Source organism: Alosa pseudoharengus, unplaced genomic scaffold (genome assembly GCF_046254945.1).
Source record: "Alosa pseudoharengus isolate Yale_2024_CS ecotype anadromous, Long Island Sound unplaced genomic scaffold, YU_APseudo_1.1 YU_APseudo_1.1_scf_17, whole genome shotgun sequence".
Lineage (NCBI taxonomy): Eukaryota > Metazoa > Chordata > Actinopteri > Clupeiformes > Clupeidae > Alosa > Alosa pseudoharengus.
The window spans coordinates 3284534-3305287 of record NW_027468640.1 but is presented as its reverse complement, the minus strand read 5'-3'; the positions used below and the strand labels follow the sequence as shown (position 1 = coordinate 3305287).

Sequence of the window (20754 nt, the reverse complement as noted above, 5' to 3'; positions counted from 1 at the left end):
GACATTGCTGCAAATTTAAAACCGGATTACTCTGGAATGGCTAACTGTACAGGGGAGTGCTTTAAACTTTAATTAAAACTTTAAACTTTAATTAGGCTACACCTTTGTGTTCAGTAAGGTCTGCTGTTTATTCTGTTATATGGTTTGTCATGTGTTGACGGAAAGTTTGCGAAGCCAAGATGAATGGGTAGGGAGACGGGCGCAGAAAATATGATTAAATTAAAGTTACCACAACAACTCACCACCAACATCATTTAAAAGCTGAGAAAAAGCTCTTTCGTGTGATACATGTGAGGTCTGTGATGAATAGGCTATTTCGCAAGTAGTTCAGCAAATTTGGGTGGGACAGAAATAGGCTACCTTACAGAGCAGCAGATCAGGGCTGGCCATATCGGCTCTGATGTACAGTACATTGCTTTAAATGCATTATCGCTTCACTACCCAACACGCGAACAAAAAAGAAAAGAAAAAAGAAATCAATGAGCTTATGTCACGATTTCCGATATGCCCAGGCCTAGAGAAAAGACAGCTATTGGTAACCTAACAAGTAGGATTTGCTTTGCCTACTCTGCTGTTTGGTTGTCCCAAACTTTGAGACGACCCATACTCGCATTAACTGAATCTTATCAACCCGAACTGCGATGTTTCAAACAGAGTGACAGGATGCAATGCCTAATAATCTCACTGCCTACGGCATAACTGATACAGTGTGCCTAGGCCTACTGTTAAACACCTGAAAAATATTAAGCTGCTGTTTTCTTTTCATGACGAGCACTAGGCCTACGCTTGAATGATTTAATTATGACTGAATGGAACGTTGCGTTTTTAAGCGCCAGAACTGCTTATCACGTCGTGTGACAAAGTTTACACCAATCATCTTCTAATGTACCCTTATGTTGAGATGTCCATTCTCTTTGCCCTAGGCTATCATTTGTGTGTGAAGCATGTTTCAATTAAGACAGTACACAAGCTATTTTTATTGTTGTATTGAATGATTTCATGAATTAATTGTACGCACATAGGCTACAGCAGCGGTTCCCAAACTTTTCCCCCCGCGTACCACCGTTTCCCGGTTTTAGGTGTGTGCTTTTGGTCAGTTAAAAAGTTACATCCACATACAATATCTTATAATAGGCCTACAACAACGCCTGACAAGGATGTATATACAGCCTAGAAAGGCTAAACTTAGGCTACCTTTAGTTTGTTAAATGTAAAGCCTAGCTTAATGTTACCTTTCTTGCCCATCTGAAATAACTCCTAGCTTTGCTCCTTCCCTCCTTTCTGTTTTTGTTGTTTTCAAAAACCTCCAACGCATTCAAAAGTAACGCATTCTATTAGCTATTCCAGGCGTCATGTTTAATAAGCTGCCCTTTTTTTGATGAACACATAGAGTTTATAAATGATATCCTTTAATTTCATGTTTCCATATCATTATGACCTGATTCGAAATTGTGTATTTATTCATGAATTAATCACAAAAGATTTAAAATGTTAATTTTACACCTGTCCCCCATAGCCCTTTTCATCTCGTGTACCCCCTAGAAGCAGCTCGCGTACCACCGGGGGTACGCGTACCACAGTTTGGGAATCCCTGGGCTACAGGATTACGGCTGGCGGCGCCACTGACCAAGGCCACAGTAGCCTGTGAACTTTTCAAAGGGGAATCACGGCCAACACAGGGGGCAACTCTTCTCTTCAATTTCCCTTCCAAATTACTTTTTATAGTCTGAAGACATCTATCGCAATAATCTAACATTCTAAGCAACAGCAAAGCAAATGCAAGCTAACCAAAGTGCAGTCGGTTCTCCCGCCATGGTTTTGGAAATCACACACCTGCTGCATCTGAAGGCCCACGCATAATAAGGCCTACGACTATCACTCTACATGCCCCCTGTTGCACGTCACATTTTAATTTGCTAGCTGATCCTGCCTCCCCAAAATGCCGCATCATGTGAACAGATAAGCAGGCCTGCAAATTTTCACCTCGTTTTCAGACACACGTTGCAGCAAAAAGACGTCTCATTGTTTTTTTTTTTGTCGGGTCGGGTCAGGTTTGGGTAGTTAATCAGTGCATATTGAGGGTCGAGTGGGTGCAGATTCACTCTCATGACGGGTCGGGTGGGTGCGGATGTTAAACAAACTCCGTGGTTATTGCCCCCACCACTTCTAAAAACAAACTGACGCCCTTGGTTGAATACGTGTGTGTGTGTGTGTGGCGTACATGTGTGTGTGTGTGTGCTGTATGTGTGTGTGTGTGTGTGTGTGTGTGTGTGGCATACGTGTGTGTGTGTGGCGTACGTGTGTGTGTGTGTGTGTGTGTGCTGTATGTGTGTGTGGTGTATGTGTGTGTGTGGCGTGCGTGTATGGCGTACGTGTGTGTGTGTGTGTACTGTATGTGTGTGTGTGGCGTACGTGTGTGTGTGTGTGTGTGTGTGGCATACGTGTGTGTGGCGTACGTGTGTGTGTGTGTGTGTGTGTGCTGTATGTGTGTGTGGTGTATGTGTGTGTGTGGCGTGCGTGTATGGCGTACGTGTGTGTGTGTGTGTACTGTATGTGTGTGGCGTACGTGTGTGTGTGTGTGTGTGTGTGTGTGTGTGTGTGTGTGTGCGCTGTATGTGCTGTATGTGCTGTATGTGTGTGTGGTGTATGTGTGTGTGTGTGGCGTACGCCCGCCCGCGCGCGCGCGTGTGTGTGTGTGTGTGTATGTGTGGCGTGTGTGTATGTGTGGCGTGCGTACGTGTGTGTGTGTGTGTGTGTGTGTGTGTGTGTGGTGTACGTGTGTGTGTGTGTGTGTGTGTGTGTGTGTGTGTGTGTGTGTGGTGTACGTGTGTGTGTGTGTGTGTGTGTGTGTGTGTGGCGTACGTGTGTGGTGTACGTGTGGACCTCGTAATAAAGTAATAATCACATTCCACTAAGTTAGTCATTAAGCTTCATCGTGGTGTTGCCTCTGTGTTTGTGACAGTGAGTGAGCTTATGTGTGTGTGTGTGGCGTACGTGTGTGTGTGTGTGACGTACACCCGAGTGTGGGACAGAGATAGAGAGATAGATAGATAGATACTTTATTGATCCCCAGGGGAAATTCGTGAGTGAGTGAGTGAGTGAGTGAGTGAGTGAGTGAGAGAGAGCTTGTGTTCTGTTTCGTGTTGCCTCTGAGTTTGTGAGTGAGCTTATGTATGTGTGTGTGTGTATATGTGTGTGTGTGTGTTTTGGCACCTTGTTGGAGTCCTGGATGATCTTGACGTTCTCTGCACCAAACTTATCTCCATAGAGGTTGAGCAGGCGCTGAGAGATCTCTGAGAGGCCTGTTAGTTTGGGCTCCTTGTAGATGTACTCCCTCCCATCCTCCTCCTCAAAGAAGGCCTGGGGAACCACACACACACACACACACACACACACACACACACACACACACACACACAAATGCTTGAGGGAAAAAAGTCAACTTGGAAGAATAACAGCAAACACTGATAGTTTGTCTCTCTGTGTGTGTGTGCATGTGTGTGTGCATGTGTGTGTGCATGTGTGTGTGTGCATGTGTGTGTGTGCATGTGTGTGTGTGTGCATGCTGATATGGAGATACAGTCAGACTTCCAAAGAGAGAGAGAAGAATAAACATGAAAAAATAATACTGCCTGCATATACAGCTGTCAATCAGAGTGAGTGTGTGTGTGTGTGAGTGTGTGAGAAAGTGTGTGTGTGAGTGTGTGTGTGTGTGTGTGTGTGTGTTTGAGAAAGTGTATGTGTGGGTGTGAGAGTGTGAGTGTGTGTGTGTGTGTGTGTGTGTGTGTGCGTGTGTGTGTGTGTGTGTGTGTGAGAAAGTGTGTGTGTGTGTGTGAGTGTTTGTGTGTGTCGCTGTGTGTGTGTGTGTGTGTGTGTGTGTCGCTGTGTCGCTGTGTGTGTGTGTGTGCGTGTGTGTGTTTGTGTGTGTGTGTGAGCAGTCTTGTGTGTGAGTGTGTGTCGCTGTGTGTGTGTGTGAGCAGTCTTGTGTGTGAGTGTGTGTCGCTGTGTGTGTGTGTGTGTGTGTGTGTGAGTGTGTGTCGCTGTGTGTGTGTGTGTCGCTGTGTGTGTGTGTGTGTGTGTGTCGCTGTGTGTGTGTGTGTGTGTGTGTGAGTGTGTGTCGCTGTGTGTGTGTGTGTGAGTGTGTGTCTTCCATTGTTTTGGCTTTTTAGGGTGTGTGTCCAGAGGCTAACTAACGTTATCTGCCTCGTGATCAAAGAGAGCGTCCATTCATTACGCCACACTATGTCCCCAGGCCACCTCCTTTAAAGGCTCCAATCACACCACCTGTGTGTGTGTGTGTTTGTGTGTGTGTGTGTGTGTGTGCATATGCGTGTGTGTGTGCATATGCGTGTGTGTGTGTATGTGTGTGTGTGTGTGTGCATATGCGTGTGTGTGTGTATGTGTGTGTGTGCATATGTGTGTGTGTCAGGGTTTCCGTTGTCCGGTAATTACCGGACATTGGCCAAAAAAAAAATGAAATGTCCGACAAAATTAAATCTCTCCGGTCAAATTGTCCGATTGAAATTGGCTAATAATCCCGTCCCCTAATGCAATCTGAAATCTGAATTTCCCAGAATAGGAAACATTTGACCGGCATATCATCAAAATGTCCAGAAAACGAAACCTCTGCCGGTCACTTTGACCGGCACCATTTTTTTCTAGCGGAAACTCGGTGTGTGTGTGTGTGTGTGTGCATGTGTGTGTGTCTCACCTGTCCGTAGAAGGCCACTCTGAAGTAAGTTCCCAGCAGGCGTCGGCCTGAATGCATCACCTCCAGCACCTTTGAGTAGGCTCTCTGTAGAGTGTCATAGAGCCGCCGCAGTTTCTACAACACACACACACATATACACACACAAAGGACTTTTGAGTAGGCTCTCTGTAGAGTTTCATACAGCCACTGCAGTTTCTACAACACACACACACACACACACACACACACACACACACATAGAGATTCTGTTGTCTTTGAACGCTGCTCTTACTGACGCTTTAAAGCACAACTGGGATTAGCACCTGCTTTTAGAAGACGCAAAAATAGACGTGCGCTTTCATGGGCAGTCTTCGTACATACAGGGGAATACCTAATTAGACGCATGTTACAGGGGAATACCTAATTAGACGCATGTTACAGGGGAATACCTAATTAGACGCATGTTACAGGGGAATACCTAATTAGACACATGTTACAGGGGGAATACCTAATTAGACGCATGTTACAGGGGGAATACCTAATTAGACGCATGTTACAGGGGAATACCTAATTAGACGCATGTTACAGGGGAATACCTAATTAGACGCATGTTATGCTTCTCCCCCCATCTCCATCTTTTAACACTCCTGCTTTCCCCTGACCCTCCTGATATGGAAAAGCACAAGTTACCGTTCGCAGCTCCTGTGCAGCCTTTTAGTACCTCGCCATGTTTTCATGTACACGTTGCGAAGAAAATACGCCTCAAGTGGTCGCAAAAGCGTTGATACATCTACCCCTGATTGTTCGCAGATTTGAACATTAACATTTATTTCTACAATTCAGATATTTCTGCTCTATTTTGCGATGTGTGTGTAGATGTGTGTGTTGTGTGCATTCCTTTTGCTTGTGTCCATTATTGTGCTATTTTGTGGTGTGTGTTGGTACGAGTGTGTCTCCATTATTGTGCTATTCTGTGGTGTGTGTTGGTATGAGTGTGTCTCCATTATTGTGCTATTTTGTGGTATGTGTTGTGGTGTGTGTTGGTACGAGTGTGTCTGCCTTAAAAGCATATTCGTTTTTTACATTTAGCTTTGAGTGCGTCTGTGTGCGTGTTTGTTTTGAGTGTGTGTGTGTGTGTGTGTGTTTTAAGTGTGTCTGTTTGTGTGTACTGTATGTATCTGAATCATACTGTACAGACACTAAGGCTAAGTGATTTGCATATGTCTTGCATGTGTGTGTGTGTGTGTGTGCGCGCGCGCGCGCGTGTTTTGTTTTTTTGTGGTTTGCATATGTGTGTGTGTGTGTGTCTATGTGTGTCTCTATGTGTGTTTGTGTCTGCTGTGTTTATTTCTGTTTGTTTTACCTGAAGCATAGCGTCTGTGTGCCCCGAAAGTGTTTGTGTGTGTGTGTTTCTGTGTGTCTATGTTTGTCTGTCTCATCTGAAGTGTAGGGCCTGTGTGCACAGAAGGACTCTCTTCATGAGTTACTGAGTGAGTATGTGTGTGTGTGTGGGGGGGGGGGGGTCTTATCCAGTCAACAGAGATGTTGGGGTATAATTAGTGTCTTTTTGCCTTTATTCAGATAGGACAGTGAAGTCCCATCAGCATTCAATCATTCAAAATAACCTCTTCAGATCTGCACGATTCACACAAGTCACCCAAACTGACGTGAAAACAGCGGGAGGCGGCGAAAAGGCCACTGTTTGCATCCCTGATATTTGGGGACTTTGGGCCTTTATTCAGACAGGAGGCTGGGGAGCGGCATGTTTTATTGAGTATATTTGGGCTCTTTGGGCCTGATAGTGCTACGGAGCCTGCAGCTGTTTGCTAAAGGCTGCGTTTAGTCTGCATTGTGCCTGTGGCTGTGTGTACACAAGGAAACATAAATATGTACACACACACACACACACACACACACATTAACTGTGAGTACTGATATACTAAAGCATACACACATAAACGTAAACACACACACACACACACCCAATCACACGCAACATTTTTTTTTTCTCACACCTCTGCGCACACACACACACACACACACACACACACCCCCATGCACCAATGTTCCCTCTAATTTTTTTCAGCACTGAGCAAATATTTTGTTTTTTGAGTGCACATTTCAGCACTGTGAGCAATTCGCAACCACGCGACCTGCCGAAAATGACCACGAGCCTGCGTTAGCCATAGGGAGTTCAAAGAGATGACAGCAAATGCATCGATATGTCTAAAAAGGTTGATATTTATTCAATACCCTTTATAATGGTTGGCCTTGTGGATCATTTTAATCATGGTGTTTTACCAGTCAGTTTAGTTGAACTCGAAGGATCTTTGGTTGAACTTCAGTAAGGTTTAGAGAGGTTATGACTGGTTCACTGGTTATGTCTGATAATGATATTATACTGCAGGGCTTAAAATTCATTTTTCAAAATGGAGGGTAATTCCCCCCTTAGGTTACTCAATTGGGGGGGGGGGGGGGGATTCTGATACCAAGTCAAGAATTGTGATTTGCGATTTCGATACTTCTTCGATACTTTAAAAAAATGTATATTGTAATATTGAATATACTGTAGTGGGATCATTCACAACAGTGGCCATCCTAGGTTCTGCTTGACTCTCTCCACACACACAAACACAGACTGAAAATGATGGCTTATGTGATATGTTTCTATTTCATATATTTTTAAATTTATATAGAGTGTATTTAGTTAATAATGTATAGTATTTTACTAGTAATTACTAGTAGCTAAACATATTTAGTAATTTGAATGCTTCATATTGATGTTTAAACTATAACACTTAGGCATATCTTTAATGTGGTGTGCAGGTCTAATTGAGTGCACATTGGTGATGAGTAGGTGTAATTGAGTGCCTGTCACTTTAAGAAATACGTGAGAGTAATTAGCCTCCCTTCAGCCTGACGGTTTTAGGCTAGTCGCTAGTGAATAAAAGTTGTGCATAGTGCATAAGGATATGTGGATGCAATTAATTACGTTTTCTGTGTCATTAGATAAAATAAATGTTCAAAAAACTAACAAGTCGAAGACAATCTTTCTGGGATGCACAGCGGAGTATGCACGGAATGTACACAGACACATTCTTATCTCACGCACCGCACCACCTACAGTGGGCAGTGCTTCGACTTGGCCAGCTTCACTCGCGGTCCGCGCGTGGGATCACGCGACTTTAATTTGTATTTTTCCAGTGAGACGCTGCAACAACCCAAACAACGATGACTCAAGTGAGAAGGGTGTCTCGTAAAAAGAAATGGAGCCTGGAAAACCCTACACAGACTTCACTACAGACTTTAGCAGACTTGTTTAGAAATAATGTAATAGCCAGAAATATGCCTGCCCTGCCCTAATAAAGAAATATTTGGTTAACTGCGAGTGAATCCCGTTTGCAGCCGTAGAGACGCAGGACAAATTAAACATTCTGGTTTTCTCCTAGTGCAACGATGATAGACAGACATCATTTGGACAAAATATAGAGTATTAACCTCCGTTGCTCAGCCAAATACCTTCCTGCTACGTCCTGTTATCACGGAGTTACAGGCGATAAACGATTTTTGATGGTCACAAGTTTACTTCATTAGGGACTGTTCGTTATTTATTTAAGGGGCTACCGGAGGAGTTTTGGGAGCATTAGTCCAAAAAGACGTGACCCTCCCTCGCCAGCAATACATTTTTCTATGACCCTCCAAAGTGATTATGAAAAAATCACTGTCAACTTTTTCCGGGTTTATCACGTAGGCCTACTGTATTTTAACGTTTTCACATATTTGGCCATAAGCCGTTTATCATAGGCTATCACGAAACCAAACTACAAAGGCGAACACTTTCACAGGGGTAATTAATTGGGCATGAATCATGCTGAACGCTATTTCGCTACCTTAGAATAATAAGGTTCTATCTGCGTTTTGAGTAGGTACAACCGGGACGATTGAAACGGGGACGAATGAAACATGGAGCATAGCTATTAACCTCCGTTGTTCAGCCAAATGCCTTCCTGTTACGTCCTGGTATCACGGAGTTACAAGCGATAAACGATTTTGATGGTCACAAGTTTACTTCATTAGCGGTTTATTTTTTTGGATTATTAAAGAGTGCTTTTCATTTAAAGGTTTGACTTTGTGCTTATTCAGTAGAGCATTTAGTGCTCTCCCCAATCCCAGACGTTCACATTGCATGTTTGTTTGTAATGGATGCAACCGCGAGATAGGCCATGCGTTTGACAATCAGTTGTTAACAGAACCAAGACATATAGCCCAGCAGCAATCTAGGGACTGTTCGTTATTTATTGAAGGGGCCACCGGAGGAATTGTGAGTGCTTCAGTTGGAAGTTGCATGACCCTCTCTTGCCTGCTAGAAATTGTTCAATGACCCTCCGACAGAATTGTTAAAAAAGACATGACCCTCCCCTGCCAATTGTCTTCCGCCCGCGCCACAGCCACACACTTTGTGATAACGTTCTTAAATCAATCTTTCCCGTGAGCTTGCATGCTACCAGTCCTTCCTTTTCAAATGTGTTGCGCCTGTTTGCACAATTTCACAAATAATCATATGTGATTAATAGTATGACAAATAATCCCCGTGCACGGGGACCGAAACAATGCATGCCAACTTTTTCCGTGTTTATCACGTATTTTAACTTTCCCCGCTGTCTTGCCGTTTTAATGTTTTCCCGTAGAATATCCCATATTTTAATACTCTCATAACAGCCCTGCCATCGGGCCTGTCTCTGTGTTGCCCTGTTGCTACCCCTTGCCCTTCCAACGAAACAGATGTCTTCAAATCATCGTTTTCCTTGCTTGAAGGCGAACTTAGAGTGATGTTAACCTATTTAAGTTTAACGGCGCAATGGCGCTTGCATGTTCGGCCTTATGTCTACGTGCGCACCTGAGGCTACTCAGCTGCAAGAGAAATAATTTCCCCTGTTTGTATGTTCACTGCAAGTTGGCCCACCATAACTTACCAACTCTGCACTGTGACTGGCTATTTATATTTTTCTGTGAAATAAGCAAATGTATTTGTTCAACTTTATGAAGCAGAATTATGCATAGGCTACTTGGAACATAATACATTTGACAAAGGACAGATTGCTAGTGACAAAATATTAACTTTCAATGTTTTACGATGTCTTTGTCATGGGGAAGTGTTTTTCCCCATGCATTTATTCTAGGTTACTGTCAATGACTGCCGTGAGAGAAGCGGGTTCTGTGTTTCGTTCATGTCAGTGACTGACGCGAGAGAAGCGGGGTCTGTGTTGTGTTGCGTTGCGTTAATTTATTTTCTTTGGGCATAGTGCCGTCCACAGCTCTTCAGTTCTGACAAAGCCAAAATTACTCCTTTTGAAACAATGAGTTCAGGAAGCGCGTTTGTATGGTTATATTGCTTGACGGGGGGATCCCAAGCAGCTTTCAGCCATAAGGCTACTTTGAGAACATTTCAATTCACCCGATACTAATATTCAAAATGTTGAAAACTATTTCGGCATAGCCTATAAAGCAGTTTAATTAAATGGAATGTTAGTTGTAAACAAATGAGCTACTTGGTGAGGCTTGGCCTCACAGATGCGCTCGTGCCTTAGATGGCAGGAAAAATCTTCGATAGGCCTATTAACTAACCACCCGATTCACGTTGGCTGGGGGGAAGGGGGGCCATCAGACAATTGTGCCCAGTTAATCCGGCCCTGCCCCCAAAAAATCACACCTTCCCACCTCTGACATCTTAAAAGAAGTCAAGAGGACTCCTTACTCACAAAACTGCGGTTTTGAAATCCTATGCAGCTACAGGAGCTTCCAATCGCGAGGAAGCAATTTTGCATTGTAGGCATAACTAACATGCAATAACGCCGCCAACAACAACCAAAACTAGGCTAATCATTGTCAACATGTAAATTAAATGTAACATTGTGAATCAAATTAAAATGTTCTCTTTTGCAAACATATAGGCATAGTAACAGAATAATCGAATAATGTTACAAAGATACTACATCAATCTGTATGTTTCATTAGGCTACTAGGCTATTTGTTTTGATTCATTTAGGCTAGGCCTTTTTATTCAGGGGCCGTATTCACAAAGAATTGTAAGGCTAAAAGTAGCTCCTAACTGGCGAATTTAGGAGCAACTCCTAAAAATAATGGGCGTGTCACTCCTAACTTTAGGACTCCTCATTTTTTCACAAAAAGTAATTCACGAAGCATTTTAGACCTAAAAGTAGCACCTAAGTCTGGGACAGCTTAAGTCGAGAGGACTCCTAACTCACTAAGACCTATTCATAAACAGCTTTTTTGTGGCATTTTACGTTGCGACGTTTTGAAATGCGTAGCCTATGCGCAACAGGAGCTTCCAATCGCGAGGGAACAATTTTGCATTCATAAAAGGGATGCAATAACGCCACCAACAACAACCAAGACTACTCATTGTTAACATGTAAATGAAATGTAACGTTTCATTGTGAATCAAATTAAAATGTTCTCCTCTTTGCAAACGTAGCCTAGGGATATGGTGACAGATTAATTTAATAATGTTGCAAAGGTAGGCTACTGCATCAATCCATAGGCCTATATTTCATTAGGCTACTAAGCTATTTGTTTTGCTTTACTCTTTATTCATTTAGGCTAGGCCTTTTTATTCAGTTATTAATCATCTACCGTCCTTCGCACTACTTGTGTAGTGCACGCATTCTCCGACCTGTCACCTGTCAGTCATCATCGGAAGAGAGGTGTTTGGAATTCCCACGTTACAATCGTCAGCCAATCAAGGTGGTCACCCTGTTAAGCTCGTGCATGAGTAATGACGTCATCCATAGCCACGAAGACTCACTCCTAGTTTAGGAGTTGTCTGAAAGGCTTTGTGAATAACTTTTAAGAGAAAACTCCAATCTAAAATCTTTAAGTGCGATTTAGGAGTAGCCTACTCCTAGTAGTAAGATAAAAGCCTTTGTGAATAGCCTACGGCCCCAGTTATTCATCTTCCGTCCTTGTGTAGCGCACGCATTCTGAGACCTGTCACTCATCATCGTAAGGGAAGTGTTTGGAATCATGCCCGCGTTACAATCATCAGCCAATCAAGGTGGTCACGCTTGCCCATTCACCCAAATTAATGGTCGAATATTACTGATGATCATTGTTATTTAAGAACAGGCAGTGTGCGTAGGGTACCAAAAACATCTCATCGCTCGTAAAAAAGCACATAACGCACATTCTGGCGGGTCTGTTATTTACTGTAGGCTGCGCAAACCACATGCCTTTATTTTGGGCAAGCCTGCATTCATTCATTCATTCAACCTTTATTTATTTTCGGAGGGTCATTGAGGGAAGCCCTCATTTTCAATGAAGCCGAAATTACAGAAGCGAAGCAAAGCGCTCCACAAACAAGACAACATTCGAGGCCTTCTGTTGAAGAATTTTATATAAAGCCTGCGCTGACAGTAATCCTCCTGCCCCTGATAGGCCTACCACAGCTGTGGATAGTGTGGAATGTTCAAGTAATAACACAATCCAATGTGTGTCTCAATTGTCCCCCGCTGACCACCTCACACATTTCTCTAGATTTTGCAACTTACATGACACAATGCCATAAAATATGCCAGTTTTAGGACACAGAATAATGTTTGTAATGATACCAGGTAGGCCAGGTATTGTCGAAGGTGCATGGTGAAGTGAAATTCTTACTTTGGAAAACAAACATTTGCCGATATCATCGCCGATCATCAGAATATTGCAACAGATTCTGTGTTCTGGACTGTAGGTAACTTGTTAAGCCAGTGGTTCTCAAACTTTTATTTCATTCCCCACTTTGATCAAGGGGCATGACTGATGATAGTGGAGATAATGTGTTATCCCAAGGCTTTTGCAAGTCAGCATCTTCGACGGTAGTCTATTAAAAATATAAGTTTTCGATGTCCCAAACGGAAAGCCATACTTTATTGTTTTTAACGATCTCTATGCTACTCACAAAAATGTAGGCATGGGGACATGATGAAGTAGGTTATCCAACTGTCGTGTGTTAAATTATTGTGATTACGAGCCAGTGGTTTTCAAACATTATGCGTGACTCGGACATCTAACTAATGCAACAGGCTCATATCGTCCTCGCATTCGCAAAATGAGGACCAGTGTTTTGTCAAATTGCAAATAGCTATTCGTTTTAACTATTTTTTTATGATAGTAGCCTATACAAAAAGCACTTCATACTATCTTAATCTTGGAATATGGGGAGGGAAGTGGCGCGTCTGCAGTCAGCCGAATGTAATTCTACGGCATAAAGCAGATGTATTTGTTTATTGTACAGAAAAATAAAAATGACATGTCAAGCAGTCAATTGACTACATTGCAGTCAAGAAGTAGGGCAAATTAATTTACGAAACCAAAACGTGGGTCATAGTTGTCTAAGCCTCTATTGCGTAGCCTGTTAAAAACGTTGCCAGATAGTATTAAATCGGCAACAACATTGTTTTCTGCAGAAGCCTACCCAAGGCTACAGATTAATTCTGAACAGTTATTTCTCTACTGGCTCAATTATCACACCACTGTTTTGATTTGCGTAGGCCTATAGTTGCGTTAACCCCAACACTGACAATAATGTAGACAGCAAATTTCGATTTTCGTTACCACCGTGTAGTCAAGCCTTAAGCCATACCCAAGTAGCCTAAATCGAGGTAATGTTTAAATATGCATGATTTATTTTGTTATTGAATTCGTAGGCTGGGATTACTCTCGGCAACAATTATGTAAGGGATGGCAGGCAGAGCGATGTACAGTGGCAGAGCGACGCACAGTGGCTGAAAGTGGTACTAAAGCTTCACGCAGCTTCACGCCGCGTAATACGCGAATTAAGTGGTCATTTGAAAGCGATGCCCACTGTATTTCTTCAGTTTCCTCAAAACCACGTGAGCAACTGCAGATAACATAACATGTTGCTGTGCACATGACAGGTGGAGTTAAAAAAAAAAAAATATATATATCAACAGTAAAAAAAAAAAAGATTCCCCTGGCACGGTTTTAAGAGAATGGATTTGAATTCCCTTTGAATGGATTTTTAATGAGCCTCACTTGTTCAGTTTTGGTTAAGTTGCTTGAAGGTGTCTTTATTAAATAAAATAAATGTTCAAAAAACTAACAAGTCGAAGACAATCTTTCTGGGATCAAGTGTTGACGTAACCTGAGCTAGCAGAATAGTTACCAAGGAGCTCTTTCCAGATGTAAACGTTTGCCATGGCTGCGTAGCCTATTTGCGTAAGCGCAAAGTGGTTCTCTCTCTCTCTCTTTGCGCGTGTGTGTGTCTGCATCTGCATGAGGCTATGTTCAATTCAACTCGGTAGTTGATCCGTCCGGTCAATAGCACCGCATTCACGCCACTTCATGATTAGATTAACGTCATCAGACAGGCTGTAAAAGTGTATGCGGGAATTTCTCGCATTATGATGGCTAGAGTTGCGGGACTTGAACAAATTATGCGCAATACCCGCAATCCCGCAGTGAGATTTAGGCCCTGTACTGTGTATATATATATAAAAGTATCCAAAGTGTTTAGTCATTTCTCAGGTACAACATTTAAGTGGAACTTCATTGAAAGAAAAATGCTAATGCAGTGCTTAACAATAATTACTGTATAAGCCTATTAAATTGACATGGTGTCATTTTTCCTAAAGGTAGCCTATATAAACAATTTTATAACTGGAGTGGTTTGCAACAAACTAACTTAAAGTCTGCCTAATATTAAAGGTTGTATCAGCGATTTCAGGCACAAAAAAGGCCCAAACATAAATGCAGGGATTAAAGTAAAAAAAAAATTATTTGACTGAACTTTTTTCAGGCCATAAGTCATACGTTGTTCATATCTACCTATAGAGATAGCATCCCTTTTGCGGTCGCGACCTATTGGTTTTTAATGTACAAAAAGATGCAAACAGCAAAGTAAAGGGAGTATTCACCTTATTCACAAAGCGTCCATTGTTTAAACCAAAACGAGGCTACAGGGTACACTTACTATATAATTAATGCCACCTACAGGTAAATGCATAGAACATAACAATCCTATAATTTGTGTACCCTGTAGCCTTGTTTTAGCGGCCAATGGCCGCCATGTGAATAAGGCGAATTGCGAGTGTTCTTGATTGAGATTGAGTTTTCCTGATGAACAAAACGATATTTCAGTACCATCCCTGACCATTGCTGACTAGCCATTGCTGTTCTTTTCTACTGCAGCAATATTGTAGAAAGGCTTTAACTTATACTCTTATTTAATTACTTCAGGCCAAACGTGTTTAAAGGGGAGAATTTTTTTCTTATTAATATGCAATTCAACACCAAGTAAAATCTACAAAATCAAGTTTGCAAGACTATTTCCTCATCAAAGTAACGAACAGTGTTGGGAGTAATGCGTTACAAAGTAACGCGTTACTGTAATTCCACTACTTTTAGTGGTAACAAGCATGTAATGAAGTATTTTTGTAAATCCAGTAACGCAATTACAATTACTGAAATTTCAAAGAATTTGTTACTTGCGTTACTGCGTTGCTGCTTTGTCTCCCGACCTTAGCTGTGTTTCCAGCGATTGTGTTTCATGTTTAGATTGCAGATGCATTCTTTACAGTTAATAGGAGCCTCCTCACACTCCTCCTTATTTCGGATTTATGCTAAAACACACAAGAGTGCATTATGCTACAATTTAAATGGGCATCTTAAAAGCCTTTTCCCTTTCGTTTCCATCTCGTAAGCTCCACTACAGTAAAAGCGCATTGTTGTTTATCTCCGCTCTTTTTCGCCTATTGCGCAAAAGCCTCGTTATATCAATTTCTCATTCTTACAACATAGCCACGCCACAACACCAATAGGCTACGGTAGTCTATATATAGCCTTGGCACAAGCAAGCACACGTTTAACTCGAGAGGAAAATGCAGATTTCACTTACCAGATAAAGAAACCTCCAAATAGCCTACCGTACGTAACAGCGACTTGAGTTATTTGCACAGTAGGCTATGTGTACATCGGAATTGACGTCCATGGTGTTCTGGATTCATTTGTCTGCGACGGAACATGCAACTTCTCTCTGGAACACCTTATCAGCTGAAGAGTAACCTTCTGCATAGTGCGCGACAATCCCAAACTCTCGGATGCATTAGAACTTATTTCGGTAGGTCAGCACTTGTGCAGCGCAGGCTTTTCCCAAACTGGTGGTGCTTAAAATGCTATATAATACAACTGTGTTCAAAGCAGGATGAGGATAACCTAAGGTTATGTGTGTGTGAGCAGACAATAACTGCTTTGAAAATAGGCCATTTAACATTGTTTCACATTACATTCCATTGAATGAATTCCATGTAGCCTACAGAAGGATTGCAATAATAATGATAATAATAACTTATTACTATATTGCAGAAGGCAAGTAGTAGGCAAGCAGTAGGCAGTGTACTGTACATATCTATCAAACCACCTAGATGGTGAGGGTGGCGCAAAACAAGGTCAGGGAGGCCTTCATGCATAGAATGTTTTGTGGTCGGAAAAAGTTTGAGAACTCATGCACAAGGCTATTGATTTGAAGGCCCGTTGAAACTACAATAAATATGTCCAAAAATTAGGTTTATTGTGTGTGTGACTGTTCAGTACTGTTCATATTGACATTTTAAAAGCAGACTTAAAAGTAACTCAAAAGTTACTTTCTCTAGTAACTAATTACTTTTGATATACAGTAATTGGTTACGTAATTGAATTACTTTTGAAAGAAGTAACTAGTAACTGTAACTAATTACTAATTTTCAGTAACTTGCCCAACACTGGTAACGAATCAGAACATTTGAGATATTGTTGCCTCATCCGCATAAAAAGGTGCCATGTGTAATGTCCGCCAAAAAATAAATTCTTACTCCACATTCCATAAAAGATGGGGGCAGTATACCTCCGAAAATGAGTTGGTCTACCCTAGAGTAACAACCAAGAAACGTGTATTGCAGTTTGGCTGGCGGTTATGTTGCCCGTATACCGCCTCCCATGGCCGAAACTGGTATTATGACACCTGTCGGGCTGTGGCTAGTAATTTAGCATGCTAATTCAGGTTGATATCTCTGCAGCACTATACCTTGTCATTTTTTTAATGACATCATCGCCCTTATTTCTTCTCATTCTTTTGATGCGTGTATCTCATTTTTTGGATATTTTTACCTCAATTCTTACACATGGCACCTTTAAAGCTACATTGTGTACTTTTTTGAGTTAATTCTTAGCAAAAACCCATTTGTTCTTTCAAAAATACGTGCTCATTCATGTGTAATTATTTCCACTTACTAATCAAAGTATTCTCGTAAGTGTAGAATCTGCTATTCCAAATACATACGCGCGAGTCGCGCAAATGGCTGAATCCATGTTGCGCCTCCATCTTTGAAATACATTCGCCAACGAGGGACATTCCTGGAAATTCAGCTCCGCCTTTCGCGCTTGTAGGCAACACTCATTGCATGATCAGTCTACTCGCGACTGCCGGCAGATTTGAAAGTCTGTTGAAAATGGAGGATTACACCTATTCTCGAGGACATGAAAAGGAGTCGCCAAGGAAGCGAAAAAGAGAATTAAAACGCCAACGCGACCGGAAAAACAACAGACCAAAGTCAATATTGGAGTGGCTTTTCTAAGATGGAAAGAGCTCGTGAGGAGGAGCAAGGATTTTAAAAGGGACGCCGAAGTTGCCTGCTTTCTCCTCGACAGGTAATTCGGCCTATTCGTGTAAACATACAGTCTATGGTGTAAATTCGAATTTTTATAGTTGCTTGGCTTAGTATAGCATGGTTGTCCATAACGCTAGAATGACGTCTGGGATACTTTTCCTCGCGTCGATGAAAAAGGATTGTAACATAAATCTGCTATGACGGATCACAGGCAAAGGGCACTAAATTGTAGTTATTTTTCATTGCTTTTGCTTTGTAGCCTAAATATATCCTAATCTGATAATGCTAGTGTAGCCAATTCCAAGGGTGACGTTCACATCCTGAGGCCTGTCCTGTAGTCTTATTAATTGTAGACGTAGCCTACTAAATTGTCTGAACGTTTTTCACTGCATGAAAACAATTGTTGATTCTATGTGATTGTTGTTTGATAATAACTGAAAGTATATTTTTAATATCTTGGTGTTTACCATTTTATGTACTGTTATATGTTGTGAAACGCTCTGCTTATTCATTTCAGATGAGCATCTTGGCGCAATTGCAGAAGCCCCTGAAATTGAGAACCTTGAACAGAGGTAACCCATCAATGCTCATAATGTCTATACCCGATGACATTCTCTATTGTATATTTTCATGATATAAGCATTTATATATATTTTTTACAAAGCCTACATGACATGAGCATTGTGGAGGAGGATGTGGACGAAATTCAATGGTTTTGTTATGTGATGCACGTGCATGCCTTCATTGTAACCTTGCCTGTAACTCAGTCTAGGCAAAATAGCACTATACAGATTAGTAACAATATGTTGAACTATATAAAATGGCGTGTATGTCTAACGACACTGCATGTCTTCCACAGGATCAGCTTTCCAGGAGACTGCAAATTTAGAATGATGGCCCACGTTGCTTCAAAGGCACCATACAAAAAGCAAGGGTTCATGTGTAAATACCATAATTAGTTAATTTCTGTAAATAAATATATTGCAAATAACATTGTTGACCATGTTACTGTCATTTGGTGTTTCAAAATGGTAAATTACCACAACTCCTTTTTTAATTATAAGTTTGTGGATGAGGTACAGCATGAACAGTCTCTTATCAATTCTAAAAGTTTTTATTTTCATGAAAGCAAAATATAGCGATGTACCGGTGTAAAATAAATTAAATACAGTTTTAAAAGGAACCGGCAGTACAAGAACACTAATACAAAACTATTTACAATAACACAACATTACAACATTATAGGAAGGTGAAATAAATTCCAAAGATGTCCCTGAGGGTCAGGGAATTTATCCCTTATCCTACACACACAGCTTGGGATCACTCTTCTATTACCCTGTCCTAGAGACCCATGCTGCCAGAAAATGAAATGTCTGTAGGTAGCATATCTGAACTCTATTGTCATCACCTGGCTCTCTTACATGGCCTAATGCTGTGATGTCTGTAATGTACTGCCTGTGAATCTGGAGAAAACCTTCATCTAGGCAGTGCTGTGTGTAGTGAGGCAGAAGGCTCACACAGGTGGCAGGGTTTTGTCCACAGCATTTTCTCTTCTGATCGATTGGCATGTCTCTGCAGTGTGTACAACTACACCAAGGCATCCCTGGCACAGGTGGGGGGACGACATGTCTGCACTGATGCATCAAACACCAGACCTGGCTGCCTCACTATAGCAACTGTGTGGTGAGGTTCCTGTGCTCTTGCAGGCTCATTCCATCCACAAGTCTGAAGAAATAAGACACAAGAAATAAGATCAGATAGGCTTGTTTAGGTAGCAAAGTTAGATTGTTAGCAGAGTAGTAGTAATAGTAGCCTACTCTGTGTCATTTTTCAAGTGTTCACACAAAATGATGAATACTATGTATGTGTATGGACAATGAAAAGGTGAAAATGTTGTGTAACATTTTCTATAGACCATAACGTAATTGTGTGTCGTGATTTCACTGGGAGACAACTCGCATCATGCAGTTGACTGGCAACAGCTAGAAATTGCTACAAACAATGGAGATACAAACAGGCAGGGAAGCTACACCAAGCGCGTAACTGAAGCGTTCCGTTCACAACGCGTAAAATCAATTTTAGATGAATGGTCTATTTTTTTTCTGGTGTAGTGGCAGCAGACGCAACGCAAACGAACGTGCCTGGTGCAGCTTCCGAGCTAATTTCGGTGTCATTGACATTGATACTGTTCAGAGAAATATATTAAAAACACAAACCTCCGTTGCTTCTCTCCTTTGTCTTTGAAGTTCTTCCAGTCTCTCCTCGTCATCTTTTGGAGTCTTACTTTTTCTTTGCCTAGGAGGTCTCATCGATCCTCTGCCACCGGCTCTTGGCTTTTCTTTACCTTTCCCTCTTCCTTTACCTTTCCCTTGCACCTCCGTTGCATCGACTGATCTCTGACTCTGCTCACTGAGAAAAATAGTAGGCTACGCTGTAAACATTGCCTTTACACTATTAATCTCGCACATACAGAATAACGATAGCACTGAATCTACTGTACTATAACATTAGCATGCATTCGTTTGGGAACCTGATAGCTGATGCTAGCAATGAAATAGTAGCCTACCAAAATAACGAAAACGTAAAACTAGGCTATTCACTTTACATAGAGGTCATACCCAACATGTTTACTGGCTATATAACTAAATGCAATGTGTAATTGTTTTCTAAAGTAACCTTATAACTGGAAGGAACACCGGACGAAGTCGTAGTACTGGAAGCAATGTTAACTTTGGCATGAAACGGCCACCGTAGGAGTTAAAATGCGCTCGGAATGGGAGGGGCTAGAAAGTAATATTCAGTTGGTTGTCATATAGAATTTCACCGCTAGATGGGAGAAGTTCTTACACAAGGTAGCTTTAATGAAAACATGGTAGTTTTGAGTTTTACAGACAACTCAGTTTTCCAATGAGCAGCAATACTGTGTGTGCTCATGCAGGAGGTCTGCACATTTGATAACGGTAATCTGGAGAGGGCGCTTTTGTCTTCAGCAACAGGTCGTATAAGGTTGACAAGAGGTTGCGATATGCCGGGGCGGAGCCAGAGGGGTGGCTTGAGATTCGATTGACCACCCCAGGTGCCACCCCAAATCCTAGTCTACGATTGGCCGTTAACATGGTCTAAGGCGGGACCTTTCTTGATGCACTTGCAGCAGTTTGAAGTGTCAGACGTCAGAAATGTAAGTGGCAAACACGCTTGCCTTTATTGGCCTGCGGCACAATTGAACTGCGGACCGAAAGGTTTCCCCGATCAGGAAACACTCCTTAATTCGCAACTTTGTGTAGGCTTAACAGAGGTAGCCTAAATATCGTGCCTATGGCGATGACAGCTTTAAAAAAAAAAAAACATTTATTTCACTTGTCTCGCTGGATTGAAGGCAGAATGTGGGCTGTTGCGCAA

At 41.8% G+C, this 20754-nt stretch overlaps 1 protein-coding gene and 1 long non-coding RNA gene across 4 annotated transcripts in view; one reads left to right on the top strand and one right to left on the bottom strand.

Annotated features, from left to right (window-relative positions):
• dock11 (dedicator of cytokinesis 11) overlaps window positions 1-20754 on the bottom strand; it is a 206160-nt gene that overhangs the window by 16262 nt on the left and 169144 nt on the right. For 2 of the 3 annotated variants that reach the window (XM_076288467.1, XM_076288468.1), the window contains 2 exons: window positions 4712-4825; window positions 3214-3360 (listed from right to left, as the gene is read on the bottom strand). In XM_076288467.1, the coding sequence (XP_076144582.1) occupies window positions 3214-3360; window positions 4712-4825 (261 nt within the window). Of the gene's footprint in view, window positions 1-3213; window positions 3361-4711; window positions 4826-19059; window positions 19081-19571; window positions 19765-20754 lie in introns of those variants that run through there. The other variant, XR_012987525.1, reaches the window with a different exon arrangement.
• Window positions 16912-18294, top strand: LOC143127909 (uncharacterized). The gene is made up of 3 exons (XR_012987722.1): window positions 16912-17395; window positions 17873-17927; window positions 18215-18294. It is a non-coding gene; the product is annotated as an uncharacterized LOC143127909 (long non-coding RNA).